Source organism: Peromyscus eremicus, chromosome 2 (genome assembly GCF_949786415.1).
Source record: "Peromyscus eremicus chromosome 2, PerEre_H2_v1, whole genome shotgun sequence".
NCBI lineage: Eukaryota > Metazoa > Chordata > Mammalia > Rodentia > Cricetidae > Peromyscus > Peromyscus eremicus.
In genome coordinates, this window is record NC_081417.1 from 129,361,210 (window position 1) to 129,376,621 (window position 15,412).

Here is a 15,412-nt window from a genome sequence, read left to right on the forward strand (position 1 = left end):
TGGGGTCAAAGTCTTCTGCCACCATGCCTGGACCTCACATAGGCATTCCTGTTTTTTCCCTATCTGCCATCCATCATTGCCTCCTTTCAATAACCCTCCCTCCTTTCAATCCAACTTTTATTTTTATTTTAAATAATTCATTTATTTTTATTTTATTTGCATTAGTGCTTTGCCTGCATGTATATCTGTGTGAGGGTGTCAGAACTTGGAGTTACAGACAGTTGTTAGCTGCCATTTGGGTGCTAGGAATTGAACCCTGGTCCTCTGGAAGAGCAGTCAGTGCTTTTAACAGCTGAGCCATCTCTCCAGCCCCTAAATCCATCTTCTCATGCTTGTTTTTGAACTGGTGCTTGAGATTAAACCCAGAGCCTTGCAAATGCTAAGCCAGCACACTGTCACTGAGTTACAGCTTCAGCTCAGTTTCATTCTTTTTCCTCAGTTTGGGAATTGAACTTAAGACCTCAAGGATGGTGGTCTGTCACTGAGCTACATCCTCCAGAGGTTCAATTTCAAGTTTTTTCCTCCTGCAAATGCGTTCAAGCTAGATTTACTCCTCTATAGTATCTTATTCTAAGTCTTGCTGTGGACAGCTCAATGGAATGGGTGAGTCTCTTAGGATAGATAGGTCAAAGGACTCAAGATGATTTTAATTTAGATTTGTTCTAAAAAAGCATATCTTGTTCACTCAGTACTGTGGGATAGGGCGGGGCCGGGTGGGGTGTAGAGGGACGGAGGTTACAGAGAGTTCTGTACCAGGCGAGCGTGAGGAATTTCTATGCTCAGTCCTGTATTGATGGCTAGCAACATCATGAATTAGCCTTCTGTTGGCTGACGGAACAAACTAGCCAATTGTGTCTTGTTCAACATCAGGAATACTCTTCTCTCTTCAACTGACCTAATACAAAGCCATGCCAACCTTCCAAACTTTGACCTCTCAATTTCTTTGGAAGCTTCTGGTGATTCCGGCCCCACAGGGGGACATTTTTTTTTTTTTTTTCTGTAAATTACGGAGATGAGAGGTCAGGTATCGTGGGTTGAATCCAATTCATTTGTTTGACATCATAAAGAGGTAATAGGGCAAACGTGTCTGTTTCTCTACCTTTTTCAAGCCCCATTTCACATCACGACCCGGAGACTGGGTTATTAGATGGCCGCGGTAGGAGCTTGGGTTGCATAAGAAGGGCTCACCGGGCCTCACACTTTTGGCGCCAAGGCCCATCATACAGCTGGCCCTAGAACCACAGGGAAGACAAACCAACCTGGAAAGGGTAAACCTCGAAGCCAAAAGGACACAAAGTGTCCTCAATCTTCTGCTTCAGGTCTGCGACACGCGGCTCCATAGCGCACGTTGAACGCTGAGCTTGCTGGGAAATGGAGTCTTATAGTTAACTTGGGCTTTTAGGCGTTAAGACGAGCTGGACTACATTTCCCAGGAGGTAAAGGACAAGTTAACAGCTTCGATTGACTCTGCGCGATGCATCTTGGTACAAGTAGTTCGTTTGGTCCTTGGAGCCCAAACATAACAGAGTCTGTATGACTCCGTGTCCCGACAAGCTTCACGGGGAGGTGTGTGTATGAACGCCCGGGGGCGCTTCCAGGGAGACGTATTTCCGCCCTCTATTGCCTGTTGTCTTCGCCAGAAGCGGACTCAGTTTCCCGAGTGGCGCTGCGGCACCCGCTCTTAAATCTTATTCTCCGCCTACTAGAGTTTGAACTCACGGGCGGTAGTAGTGGCTGATACAGACTTGACGTGGAGATTGTGCTAGCGTCCTTGATTTGGGGAGGTTTCAACCAAGATTCGGCTCATTCTACTCTCACTTGATATCTGTGTTTTAGAGTATTCTACTTTTTCCCACTTCCCCAAGAATTCCGTTCCCTAGTTCCAGATTCGCAGTTTTGCTGTGGTACTGTATCTGTAGCCTTAATATCCCACTCCCACTTTCCTCTCTCCATCTAACACTGTGGACTGTCCTGGGCTTTACCGCTGGTATCTTGGTGTGGGAGAGCAAGAGCAGGAAAAGTCAGAGACGCCGTCCTCAGTCCTCCAGGATGAATAGGAGCCCTAGCTGGTCTGATCAACTGCATGCAGTTCTCAATTCAACTGATGAAAATATGGCCCGGATTAAGGTGAGGAGGCACAGGAACCTCCCTTCCCGACCTCCCGGAATTCTCCTTTCCCCATTGGGAGACTAGGCTAGGGCGTAGATTAAAGGACACTGAGAGCTCACTGGCTTGTGGAACTGTTTTCTTTTGTAGCAGAATTTGTATCCTCTTCGAGTTTCCTCTACAGGTAAGTATTGTTCTTTCTCCCAGCCTTTTCTTTTTTTTCAAGGCCGTTCTTCCAGTGCCTGCCTGTATCATCTGTAATTCTGTACAAATTCCAGCTACTTCCCTTCTGAAACTTTGATTTCCTACACAGACAGACCCTGCTCTTGTCCCTTCCTTATTTCTTCAATAGGGGACCTGGCTGACACCTGGATTTCCCCTCATCATTTGCCTCCACAGCCAGGGGCCCAAGCTCATCAGCCTTGGGCTCTAAAGACTCCTGTTCTTGGAGAGAGACTGAGCTGCACTGAATCTCACAGCTCATCTTCTCTCTGGAATGAAGTTACTAAGCTCCGATCCCAGCTTCAGTCTCAGGCTCAGGTGAGGAATTAGGTGTTTGTATGTGGTGGCAATGTGAGAGAATAATATTAGGAGCTAGGAAGACACTTAAAAAGTAGTTTTTGGGTTTTCTCTCCTTGGATAGGTGACTGCGGCGCTAAGGGGTGCTGTGCAGAGCCTGTTAAAGGATCGGGAGCAGCAGATGAAGAAGATCAGTGCTCTAGAAGGTACTGGGCCAATTCTTTGCTTCATGTGCCGCATACAGAGTTTTTAAAATTGAAACTGGAGTTTTGTGCATACTGAGCTATGCTTTACCGCTGATCTATATACAACTTTTGGTTGTGAGGCTGAGCCATCTCTTCAGCCCCACGCGACTTTGTATATGTGTCCACAGTTTTGCTATGTAGCTTTTGTATGTGTACTTGTTTTGATTTGCAAGTAGTGCCTGGGCTCATATGTGAAGCTCTTACAGCAGTTTGCTTCACTTGTCCCACTACAGCATCACTAAAATTGCTTCAGGAGGGCCCAAAAGGGAGAGCCCTTCTGGAGCAACGCCTGGAAGGGTTGAGAAAGGAACTGCAGGGCCTTCGGAACCAGGTTCAAGAGCTAGTCCAAATCCAAACGAGAACAAGACCAGGGAAGTTCAGTGGTACCAATGGCTTTCACCAAGAGCTGCGGACTGAGTAAGTGATGGGCAAGACTTTGTCTTTTTATTTATTTATTTATTGAAGATTTATTTTCTGGTGTCACACACCTTTCATCTTAGTGCTCAGGAGGCAGAGGCTGGTAGATCTCTATGAGTTTGAGACCAGCCTGCTCCACATATTGAGTTGTAGGCCAACTAGGGCCACTTAGCGAGACTTTGTCTCCAGCCACTTTGGGTTTGTTATTTGATTTTAGAATGACACTGCTCTGTCACTCATGTAGGCACCAGCTTTTGTGGGAAGAGTCAGAGATTCTTCGGGAGGAACTGAAGTTGCTTCGAGACCAGCTGAGTAAGTAAAAGATTGAGAGTATTCCTTTGTCCCTATTTCTGGAATATTTTCTTGTTCTTCTAGTAACTGACCATACCTCTGTTTGTTTGAGCTATTGGAAAGTGTGGCAAATTATTATTTTTTTTTAATTTTAATTTTTTTATTTTTTGAGACAGGGTCTCTACATAGCCTTGCCTGTCCTGGAACTCACTATGTGGACCAGGCTGGTCTTGAACTCACAGAAACCCACTGCCTCTGCCTACCAAGTGCTGGGATTAAAGACATATGGCACCAACCCCTGGCCAGGCAAATTATTTGTGTATTGTGTGATGCCTTGTACTTCGCTATGCATGTGCTTTACCACCAAGCTACACCCCTAGCCTTTGGCAAAATATATATATTTTTTAAAGATTTATTCATTCATTTTTATTATGTATGTAGTATTCTGCCTGCATGTATGCCTGCAGGCCAGAAGAGGGTGCCAAATCTCATTATAGATGGTTGGAAGCCACCATGTGGTCGCTGGGAATTGAATGAACTCAGGACCTCTGGAAGAGCAATCAATGTTCTTAACCTCTGAGCCATCTCTCCAGCCCTGGCAAAATATTTTATATTGCTCTTTTTCTCTCATGGTATGAAGTTTAGTCTCCCCCATCAGCTTTGAATCTTTCCAGCTGTTGGATCAGAACATGTTTGTCTAAGTTTTTACTGCCAGCCAGGCGGTGGTGGTGCGCGCGCCTTTAATCCCAGCACTCGGAAGGCAGAGCCAGGTGGATCTCTGTGAGTTCGGGTCAGCCTGGTCTACAGAGTGAGACCTAGGACAGACACCAAAGCTGTCTCAAAAAACTAAAAAAAAAAAAAAAAAAAAAAAAAGTTTCTACTGCCAGTCCAATTACAAGACAGTGAAGAAGGAATGGAGTTGGAGAAGAATGGTGTCCCCTCATATCCTGTCTCATTTTCAGGCCAACATCAGGAGTTGTTGCTGGAACAGATAGCTGAAGGGCGCCAGGTTCAAGCCCGCAGCTGGAAGGTAGGACAGGGTTAGACTAGTTTCCACATATTTCTTCATAGAGTCCCCATCCTTCCTGTCTGTCCTGCTCTACGAAAGGCCTAGATCTCTTCTTCCACTCCCATCTCTATCCCCATCGTTCTTCCCTATGCTGATTCTATATCCCTCCAAAGCAGTTCTTCCCAGTCTCTTTGCTGTATACCTGAGTCACTGTCTTTGCCTGCATGAAGGCTTTCGGGTGTTGATGAGGTGGGGAGTTGTGGGAGGGAGTTTCCCTTGGAATGGGAGAGATTCTCCTTCTGCACCATGGTCTGGCAGACGTTGGAACACCTACAGAGTGACCAGAAGGGCAAGTTTCAGACCTTGGAGGTTACCAGGACAGAGGCCCCTGATGCCCAGAAGGAGGAGCCCTACTTCCTCAGGTCAGAAGTTGTGTGTGCTGGGGCAGTAGAGGGGGTTTGTGTCATAGAGGTCAAGCAAAGTTCAGCTATCCTAAATTTGGCCAGGATTGGGTGGGGTGGTCGGTCTGAGTATCTGGGGTTTTATTGATAAGAACAACATTGGGCATTCTAACCTAGGCTGTCCTTGAACTCCTGATCTTCCTGCTTCTACCTCCCAAGTGCAGGTGTTACAGGTATATGTTACCAGATTCAGTCTTTATTGTTTGTTTGTTTATTATTTTATTGAGATGATTACCACTGGGTAGCTCAGATTGGCCTCAAACTCACCAACCTGCTGTCTTTGCTTCCTGAGTACAGAATAACAGGTGTGTACTGTTATGCTCACCTGCATTAAAAAAATTTTTTTTGCATTTTATTTATTTATTTAGTCTGCATATGTATGGGCATGTATGTACCATGAAGTACATGTGGAGGTCAGAGGACCAGTAGGAATCACTTCTACCATATGGGTTCTCAGGATCAACCTTAGCCTTGATGGCAGGCATGTTTATCAGCTGAGCCATCCTGCTGGCCCCAGTCTTAGGCATTTGTCATTTGATTCAGAGTTGGGATATATCTTTATATGTCTGAATGATAATTGGGGGAGTGAGGTGGGAGTCCAGAATCCTGACCTCAGAAAGGAAGACAGTTTCATGCTGGAAGAGGGTCCTAGATCCATCACCATCTCTGCCTCTGATTGTTCTTCTTAGGACGTCTGTTCATGCCTGGCAATCTAAGCTGCCTATGGCCAACATCTTCGCCATGTCTCTTTCTTCATCTAGCTCTGAAGTCAGTCTTCCAGACTGTGACCGCAGCTGGGAACTTTTAAAGAAACTAGACAGGGGTAAGGACAGGTCTGGGAATGGTGCCTGAATGCATCTGTCTAGTCATTTGTCCTTTTCTGTGTGAGTCCATCTACCCGTGTTATATATCAGAGATAGTTAAGCTACTTTAGTTAATATTTATTTAGTGAAAGGCAAAATATTTATATGATTTGAAGAGAAGCCAAAGTAATTATTATTTAATATTTAAAGGCCAGGATTTTCTTTGTAGCTCAGGCTTGCCATGGAGCTCAGCCTTCTCCTGAACTCAAAATCTTCCTGCCTCAAGTTCTTGAGTGCTAGGATTACAGACATGTGCCACTACATTCTTCATTAACTCACTTCATTGCAGCTGGGGGACAGAAACATGTAGATAGTTAGAATGTACCATAGAATGGGTACATACAAACCAGGCCTCTGTGTCCTTTCCAGGAAGGTCCAGGGCCTAGTTTTATGCATATCACAGTCTGGCTAATGATTTGTTTTTCATTTTCCTTCCTCTTAGAACTCCAGAACTCCTTTTCTAACCTGGAACCCAGCAGCTCTCAGTCCCATGCCCAGAGTCTTGGGCAAGAGGATCTGTTCTTTCAAGGCTCCAAGATCTTCCAGAGTGAGCTGTAAGGACTTGTAAGAAGAATGAGATGAATCCATCAAGGCAGTCTTCTCATCCCCTCTGGTATGTGCCCTCTTTACTGAGGCATCTAACTGTCTAGCCATTACTGCTTCCCAGCTAATTTCAAATAAAGTGGCATAATTCTCCCTGATGTGTTTTTCTTCACCCCCATGGGATCAACTCAGCCGTATGTTTCCTTCTTGTTACCTAACTGCTTCCTGGGACCTCTGCCTCTGAAATCTGACGTTTATAGCTACACTGTTGACTACAAGCTCAGGTGAACTTGGAAAGAAATGATTTCTCTTCTTCTGATGAGTAGAATGGGTTAGGATGTTGGCCTGAGGCTGTGTTGATGAGATTGTAGAGGAGAGTGATACTCTGGTGGGCACTAGATCTAGAGAGTCACACTGTCACTCTGCTTATTGATGCTCACTCCAGACTCTCCATACTTCCTCATCCTTAGTGGCCCAGATCTAGAGAGTCACACTGTCACTCTGCTTATTGATGCTCACACCAGACTCTCCATACTTCCTCATCCTTAGCAGCCCAGATCTAGAGAGTCACACTGTCACTTTGCTTATTGAGGCTCACTCCAGACTCTCCATACTTCCTCATCCTTTGCAGCCCAGATCTAGAGAGTCACACTGTCACTCTGCTTATTGAGGCTCACTCCAGACTCTCCCTACTTCCTCATCCTTAGCAGCCCGGCCTGTGTGTTTGCATCGGCTTCTCAGTTTCTCTGAAATTGAGTCATCTTTAAAAGCAAGCACAAAGCAAACAAACAAAATCACCAACGCCTTTATTTCTTTTGAGATAGGGTCTCTGTAGGTAGCCCTGGCTATCCTGAAACTTGCTATGTAGACTGGCTGGCCTTGAATTCATAGAGATCCTCCTGCCTCAGCCTCCCTAGTCCTGGGATTAAAGGTGTACACTGCCATACCTAGCCAAAAAGTAGTTTTTGCTATAACTCTTATGAGGAAATAAAGAATTCCGTGATTCAAATTCTACTTTCATTTTCTTTTTCTTTTTTTTTTTTTTTTTTTTTTTTTTTTGGTTTTTCGAGACAGGGTTTCTCTGTGTAGCTTTGCTACCTTTCCTGGAACTCACTTGGTAGCCCAGGCCGGCCTCGAACTCACAGAGATCCGCCTGGCTCTGCCTCCTGAGTGCTGGGATTAAAGGCGTGCGCCACCACTGCCCGGCCTACTTTCATTTTCAAAAATTATTTTCTTAGTTTATGTGTATGGGAATTCTGTCTGCCATGTATGTCTATGTGCCACCTGTGTGTAGTGTCCTGAGGGGCCAGAAGAGGGTATCAGATCCTCTTGAACAGGAGTTACACATGGTTTTGAGTTGCCCTATGGATGTTGGGCATCAAACTCAGGTCCTCTGGAAGAGCAGCAAGTGCTCTTAACTACTGGGCCATTTCTCCAACCTGTTTGTACTGTAACCAATAAAGCTTGTCTGATGATCAGAGGGCAGAGCCAGCCACAGAGTTAGCCATAGAGGTCAGGCAGTGGTGGCACACACCTTTAATCCCAGCACTTGGGATCTCATGCCTTTGCTCCCAGTGTTTAGGAAGCACACACACCATTAATCCCAGCACTAGGAAGGTTGAGACAGGAAGTGGTATAGCTGATCTTTCAGTATTTACCCTGATATCTGGCTCCGGGTTTTTATTAATAAGACCAATTAGAATTCCTGTTATAGCTGGCACCCAACTTTTGGGGCATGAATTCTCGAAAAAGCCTGACTGTGGCTTTTCAACTACCAGCTCAGGCCGGAGCTGCACTCGGTCAGAGTCACTACCCTGCCAGCCAAGTTTCTCTTGCAGCTTATCTACAGCAAACTCCATAGGCATTTGGGCTCCAAAAGCCACAGGAGTTAGCTGATTTTGCATATTCCCCAGTGCAGATGGCTGGCTCTTTGGCGTCTTCCCTCTCGTGGTGGGTTGTGGCTTTCCCTGGACCACCTCCTCGGGGCTGCTGCCACACTAGGTAGCTGCCTCACTTCACCTTCATCTGAATCATCATTGTCAGCAGATTTGGTGACTCAATTGGGATTTCTTAAACGGGGAAATTAGTTTTAAAGAAAAAGGAGAGAGTTTTTTTCCCCACATTAAAAAATGAGAAACATTTTTACAATGGAGGGAGTTAGTTCTCTGTTTGATAATTTGCTAGATGGTTTGAAAATGGAACAATTAAATGAGAGGATAATTAATGTAGATGGGATTTACATAATGTCAATTATAAATATTTGATCATTTCTGTTTTATCATTAAAAAAGTTGGTTAATATGAGTGCCAAGATAAAAGCTTTAGAAAAACTTGTTAAAATAGATTGTAGAGATGTCCAGACCCAGACAGAGTAATTCAAAGGAGAACCAATCTCAGCATTGTATTATAAGGTTACAGGGAAACAGTCTAAGGCTTTCAAACAGCCAACCATAATTTATCCACTAACCTTATAGGAACTGCCAAAAGATACATATCCCCCAGACTGTGTAACAGTTGAATAGACTCCTGTGCAAATGTTAGATTTGAGGAGATTCAAGGGAGCGATAGTCTCATATGGCCTGCACTCACTTTTTGTGAAGCAAATGTTAAACTTGTGGTCAACTGGTAATAGAATTATCTCTCAAGACTGGAGAAATTTGATTACAGCAGTCCTGGAGGCTAGTCCTCAATTACAATGGAGGACCTGGTGGAAGGATGAGGCTAAGGCCATTGAACAATGAAGTAGGGCTAGAGGTATGGAAATCTCCCAAGACCGACTTCTTGCGGAGGGAGGTTATGCTAATGTAGAAAGGCAGTCTTTATATGATGACCACACCCTGGCTTTATGCCACACAGCAGCCTTGAATTCTTGGGACAGAACTGAAGAAGTAGGAAAGAAAATTGAGTCATTTACAAAAGTTATATAGGGCCCCAAAGAAATTTTCACTGCTTTCTTACAAAGATTGATTTCAGCAGTAAATAGAATGATACCAAATTCAAAAGCTAGACAAATAATAATTGAATCTCTTGTGGGGGACCAGCCCCTACACTTATTTACCCCAGGAACTCTTGAGGATTGAGGGATAAGAGACTTAGTTAGAAATAGTGAGGAGAGGGGTTGGGGATTTAGCTCAGTGGTAGAGTGCTTACCTAGCAAGTGTAAGGCCCTGGGTTCGGTCCTTAGCTCTGAAAAAAAAAAAAAGAGAGAAAAAAGAAATAGTGAGGAGAGAGAACAGAGAAAACACAGGATAGACTTGGGTGGGTCTGGATCCTTATCCACTGGCCCAGAACTTTATTCCAAAAGTCTGTTTATAACAATGCCAAGGGGTGGAGCAAAAGACCTCCCCATTGCTAGTTACATCCTTACAAACACCTGGTACCCAGGTTCGTGGTCCAATTAACCTCTTATGCAGTCCTGCTGGGTATAGCCACTAGGAAACCTAGTGGGCTCCAACAATCTCTGGCTTTTGAAAATGCTAATGCACAATACAGAAGGGTAATTAGGCCACTAAAGGCAAGATCAGCATCCTTGGAGGAATGGATCTGAGATACAGAGCCAATCAGTATTGAATCTCATAACTATGATGATACTTGGATAGGAGAAGTGATTTCCAGAGGTTTGAAGAAAAATTGAAATGTCAACTGTTTTTATTGCGGTAAACAAGGTCACCTAAAAAGAGATTATAAACTGGGCGTTCCTAGAAATAATATTTTTTCTAAGAATAATCCCAGCTGGGCGGCAGTGGCGCATGAGCCAGGCTGCGGTGGCGCACACCTTTAATCCCAGCACTCAGGAGGCAGAGCCAGGCGGATCTCTGTGAGTTGGAGGACAGCATGGTCTACAGAGCAAGATCCAGGACAGGACCAAAACTACACAGAAACCTTGTCTCAAAAAAACAAAACAAAAAAGAATAATCCCAACAAAATGCTCCTCCCTTCTGGATTATGGAGAAGGTGTAGCAAAGGCAGGCATTGGACTAATGAATGCAGATCAACAAGGAACAGACAAGGTAATTCTTTGCCTTTGCCATCAGGAAACGTCTTGAGGGGCCTCTTGTAGGCCCCCATTTCAAATTCGGTTTAGTTGTTTCCTGTTATTGTGGAGGAAATTCCTTCCCAGAGCAATTAAAGAACCTAATGCCTAGTGTAAGAAAACATACAGCTCTGGATGATAGAATAGCTATAGAAGAGAGAACAAAACATTCAGGAGAAACCATTAATCAAAATTGATAAAGATTATATTTGGAATTCCCCAAAGTTAGGGTTGGAAAAGAAAAACAATTATCTTGAGGAATTTAAAGACCTTTGGACAAATAAGCATCCAAAGAAGAAGGGAGAACTATCCCCAAAAACTTACCAAGAAAAGGAATAATCTGATCTAATACAATCTTTTTAAGTCTCCAAAAAGATGATAGGACCCCACAATGATGATTCCACATGGACTTATGATAACACCACTAAGCTGACAAACAGTACCCAAAGATCGGCTTTAGACTACAAATTGCTCAGGACAATTTTGAGGTAGCTACCTGAGATGATCCAGCCTCACAGACTACTCTAGCCAGGACTTGAGACAAGCCCTGCACTTTCCCATCATGCAGAGACTGGACAACAAGTGATACAGCCACCTCTTCCAGGACTTGACAATTAACCCAGTTTTTTTCTTTTCAGGACCCCCTAAAGATGCCTTCACCCTTAGACAACAGGAAGTAAATTTAAGAACATAATGCCCACATTCCCAAGAGAGGTAGTGGGTGGTTTTTGTTGGTTCAATGGGTTATGGATATTTGTCATTGTTTATGGTGGTTGATTACAAGTTGTTATTGGTAATGGTCAGGAAAAAAGTTGTATGAAGGAGATTAGATTCAGGGTTCTTGTTTTGAAAAGAAAAAAAGAGGATATAGATATGATAAGGTAGATTAATGAATCTAACCTGAAAAAAATAGATATAGAAATGATAGGATAGATAAAAGGGTAGATTGTTGAATCTACCCTGAAGAGAAAAAATGGGAATATAGATGTAAGATAAAAAGTTAGATTATTGAATCTTCTTTTAAAATGTATCTACTAGTTTTAAATATTTTATATTGGATTGGATTGTTGTATAGTGTATACAAATTTTATATATTGATACAAATTCGAGATTAATTTTGTTAGAACATACTGTACATACACTTCTAATCTTGTTCAAGGTATTATACCTCATTTAACAATGTAATACAAATTACTAGTTCTTGAAAGTTATTATTACCAACTAATTAGGATATAAAGAAGTGCAAGTTAGTAGTTAGTCATTACAATTAAACTTGTAATCATATTAAGTATGTTTTCAATGTCAAACAGTTATTTTAGATAGACAGGTTGTCTTCAAACACTTCAGAGATCTACAGAATATGGCATTTAAAATGTTTTAATAACATAGATTTTTTTTTTTTTTTTTTGAGACAGGGTTTCTCTGTGTTGTTTTGGTGCTTGTCCTGGATCTTGTTTTGTAGATCAGGCTGGCCTCGAACTCACAGAGATCCTCATGGCTCTGCCTCCTGAGTGCTGGGATTAAAGGCATGTGCCATCACTGCCCGGCAGATTCTTTTTTTATGACAATGAGGCATGTCTGCTCCTGGCAGCACCAATCTACTTCAAAGAAGATGATGGACATCAAAGAAACTCCATATGGAGTTTACTTTCTTTGTGGCAAAAGTTAGCCACTGGAGAAGAAAATGCCCTTGTCTTGACTGCTAATAGTATGCTGTCCAAAATGGTCAAGGACACAAAATAAAAGACTGCTGAACTTTGCCAAGACAAGGTAGGACAGCCTTTCAGAAAATCCTGCTTCATAGATAAATCTGTCAGATATGCTAGGCCTGTAAGCAGACAATGGATGCCCCAATGCTGCAGAGGAACCAGCTGTTTCTGTTATTTCTCACACTTTTTGGAAGTCGCTTCCTTGCACTACCTGCTTACTCAGGTAATGTTTCCTTCTTGGGTCTCTGATGGAGTTGAAGACTAGATAGTTATAATTTTCCTTTTTAACAAATTCAGAAAAGAAACTCACTAAAAAGATGTAAAGTGTGTAAGTTCGAGAGACATCAAAAGATAGTTTTCAGTTGGTAATACAAGTTAGATAGAAAGTGAATTAGGTACAATCCTTTGGACTCACCAAGATAGGATAAATAATAGAATATTTTCTCTGAATTTGTCAAATGTTAGTGGACTGGATATTGTTAATGTAATTCTTGACTGTATGTATTATGTATAGTTATTATATTTATTGTATATAGTTTTTCTTAGTTAACCTTTTTTAATATTAGACAAAAAAGGGGAAATGTGGTGATATTTTGTTTGTACTGTAACCAATAAAGCTTGTCTGATGATCAGAGGGCAGAGCCAGCCACAGAGTTAGCCATAGAGGTCAGGCAGTGGTAGCACACACCTTTAATCCCAGCACTTGGGATCTCATTCCTTTGTTCCCAGTATTTGGGATGCACACATGCCATTAATCCCAGCACTAGGAAGGTTGAGACAAGAAGTGATATGGCTGGGCGGAGAAAGGAATATAAGGCAAGAGAAGACTGGAACTCAGCCCTTTTGGCTGAGGACTCAGGGGCATTTAGTCTGAGGATTCATGGAGACAGGGTCTTCCCCTTTCTGCTGAGGAGTTGGCCAGGTAAGAAGTGGCTGTGGCTTGTTTCCTCTGATCTTTCAGTATTTACCCCAATATCTGGCTCTGGGTTTTTATTAATAAGACCAATTAGAATTCCTGCAACACCAATCCTCTTTTTAATTTTTTTTTGAGAAACACACATTATATTTGAGTCTTAGTTACTTTTCTTAACTGTCTTAGTTACTTTTCTTTTTTCTTTATTATATATACAGTGTTTTCTTTGCATGTATGCCTGCAGGCCAGAAGAGGGCACCAGATCTCATTACAGATGGTTGTGAGCCACCATGTAGTTGCTGGGAATTGAACTCAAGACCTCTGGAAGAACAGCCAGTGCTCTTAACTGCTGAGCCATCTCTCCAGCCCTTAGTTACTTTTCTATTCCTCTGATAAAATGCCATGACCAAGGCAGCTTGTAGAAGGAAGGGTTTAAACTGGATGGTGGTGGCACATGCCCTTAACCCCACTAGAGGCAGAGGCAGGTAGATCTCTGTGAGTTCGAGGCCAGCCTGGTCTACAAAGCAAGTTCCAGGACAGCCAGAGCTGTTACACAGAGAAACCTTGTCTTGAAAACAAAAAAGGGAAGAAAAGAATGAAGGGTTTATTTAGGGGTTATAGTTCCAGAGAGTTAAGAGTCTATTACCATCATGTAAAGGAGCATGTCAGGTGCTGACAGGCAGGCATGGCATTGGAGCAGCAGCTGAGAACACATTCCATCCACAAGCAGAAAGCAGAGAGAGTACGCAGGGACTGGCAGGTCTTTTGAAACTTTAATGACCTTGGTGACACACCTTCTCCAGCAAGGCCATACCTATTCGTCCTCCCAAAGAGCACCAATAATTGGAGACCAAGTATTCAACCTATGAACCCATGGGGCCCTTTTCATTCAAACTACACAGTGACCTTGAACTTCCTGTCCTGCTTCTACCACCTAAGTTCTACGATTGTTGGTGTGTGCTGTCATACCCAGCCAGTTTGCTAGCTGGTTTGCTTGCTGTTTCCAACACTCCACCTCATTAATGCTAGGCAAGTGTTATACTACCATGTTATCCCCTGGTCCATTTCTATTTAATTTTATTTTAAAAAATGCCATGTGTTTCAGTGTATACGTGTAGCCCCAGCACTAGGGAGGTGGAGACAGAAGGATCTGGAGTTTGAGGCCAGTTTTGAGACATCCCTGTCTCAACAATAAAGACAACAAAACAAAAATACCTTATCACTAGTGTTTTGGACCTTAGCTTACTTTTCTATTGCTGTGACAAAACACTACAGCCAAAAGCATCTCAAGGAGCAAAGGGTTTATTTTACAGTTTGTAGTTCGCCATTCAATCCTGAAGAGAAGTCAGGACAGGGACCTGGAGGTAGGAACTGATGTGGAGGAAGGCAGCTTCCTGGCTTGCTCAGCTGGGTTTTTTTTTGTTTTTGTTTTTTAGTTTTTCCAGACAAGATTTCTTTGTGTAGCCCTGGCTGTCCTGGAACTCACTCTGTAGGCCAGGCTAGCCTTGAATTCACAGAGATCCACCTGCCTCTGCCTCAGCAGTGCTGGGATTAAAGGCATGTGCCACCACAGCCTGGCCTCAGATAGCTTTTTTTTTTTTTTTAAATCAGTACCACCTGCCTGGGGTGGCACTGTCCACAGTGGCTGGGCCCTCTCACATCAATCATTAATCAAGAAAATGCTTAGACTTGTCTACAGACCAACCTGATGGAGGCATTTTCTCACTTGAGGTTCTCACTTCTCAGATGACCCTAGCCTATGTCAAGTTGAAAGAAAACTAGCAGGTTGAAAGGTATATCTTCTTAGGCAGCTTCACTGTCTTCTTTCCTGGAGTCTATGTTCTAGAGGGTTCAAGATTTCCTAAGAGTCAGCAGCATTTCACAGAGACCTTATGAGGCCTCTTCCAGTGGTAACTGTAGACAAATGATAATGCCACCCATCTACCAACTAGGTCTTTGTAAGCATTTGCCCTGAACCTAGATGTACAGTCAGCTTATGGAAAGGTTCCAACTCTTAGTTCAGGCTGGCAAGAGGAGAGTTAACTGAAATAAAAACAATAAAAGGCTGAGGCAGTAAGACAGGAGCTACTTTCAGTAACAGGGTATATTTAAATCTCTGGCCCAACTAGCAGCCGATGTTATAGGGAGAGGGCCTTAGACATTGACTAGCTACAGGGATGTCTTCCACATCCAGTGCACATGTTGAGATCAGAGGACAGCTCTGGTATTGGTCTTTGACTCCGATCTCTAGCAGGAGTGCTGGGATTACAGATTCTTTCTCATGCTTGCATGGCAAATTCTTGT

The 15,412-nt window shown here is 43.1% G+C and overlaps 2 protein-coding genes across 16 annotated transcripts in view; one reads left to right on the top strand and one right to left on the bottom strand.

Moving 5' to 3' along the window:
* The window catches only part of LOC131903922 (aldo-keto reductase family 1 member A1), a 78,440-nt gene extending 76,669 nt beyond the window's left edge, over window positions 1-1,771 (bottom strand). The window contains exon 1 of one of the 2 annotated variants that reach the window (XM_059254784.1): window positions 1,260-1,553. In XM_059254784.1, the coding sequence (XP_059110767.1) occupies window positions 1,260-1,340 (81 nt within the window). In that variant the 5' untranslated portion in view covers window positions 1,341-1,553. Of the gene's footprint in view, window positions 1-1,259 lie in introns of both variants that reach the window. The other variant, XM_059254786.1, reaches the window with a different exon arrangement.
* Window positions 792-11,444, top strand: Ccdc163 (CCDC163 homolog). 14 transcript variants are annotated; one of them, XM_059254787.1, is made up of 11 exons: window positions 792-1,069; window positions 2,016-2,127; window positions 2,257-2,290; window positions 2,420-2,646; window positions 2,750-2,831; window positions 3,104-3,287; window positions 3,532-3,599; window positions 4,541-4,608; window positions 4,906-5,009; window positions 5,738-5,871; window positions 6,354-6,607. In XM_059254787.1, the coding sequence occupies exons 2-11, from the start codon at window positions 2,050-2,052 to the stop codon at window positions 6,467-6,469; spliced, it is 1,095 nt and encodes a 364-aa protein (XP_059110770.1). In that variant the 5' UTR covers window positions 792-1,069; window positions 2,016-2,049; the 3' UTR covers window positions 6,470-6,607. The 14 variants fall into 14 exon arrangements, 13 of the variants coding, with proteins under 13 accessions (XP_059110770.1, XP_059110780.1, XP_059110771.1 ...); XM_059254797.1 differs by having other exon boundaries at window positions 796-1,069; window positions 2,506-2,646; XR_009377631.1 differs by lacking the exon at window positions 792-1,069 and adding an exon at window positions 11,125-11,444 and having other exon boundaries at window positions 1,082-2,127; window positions 6,354-6,524.
* Window positions 11,445-15,412: the final 3,968 nt, after the last annotated feature.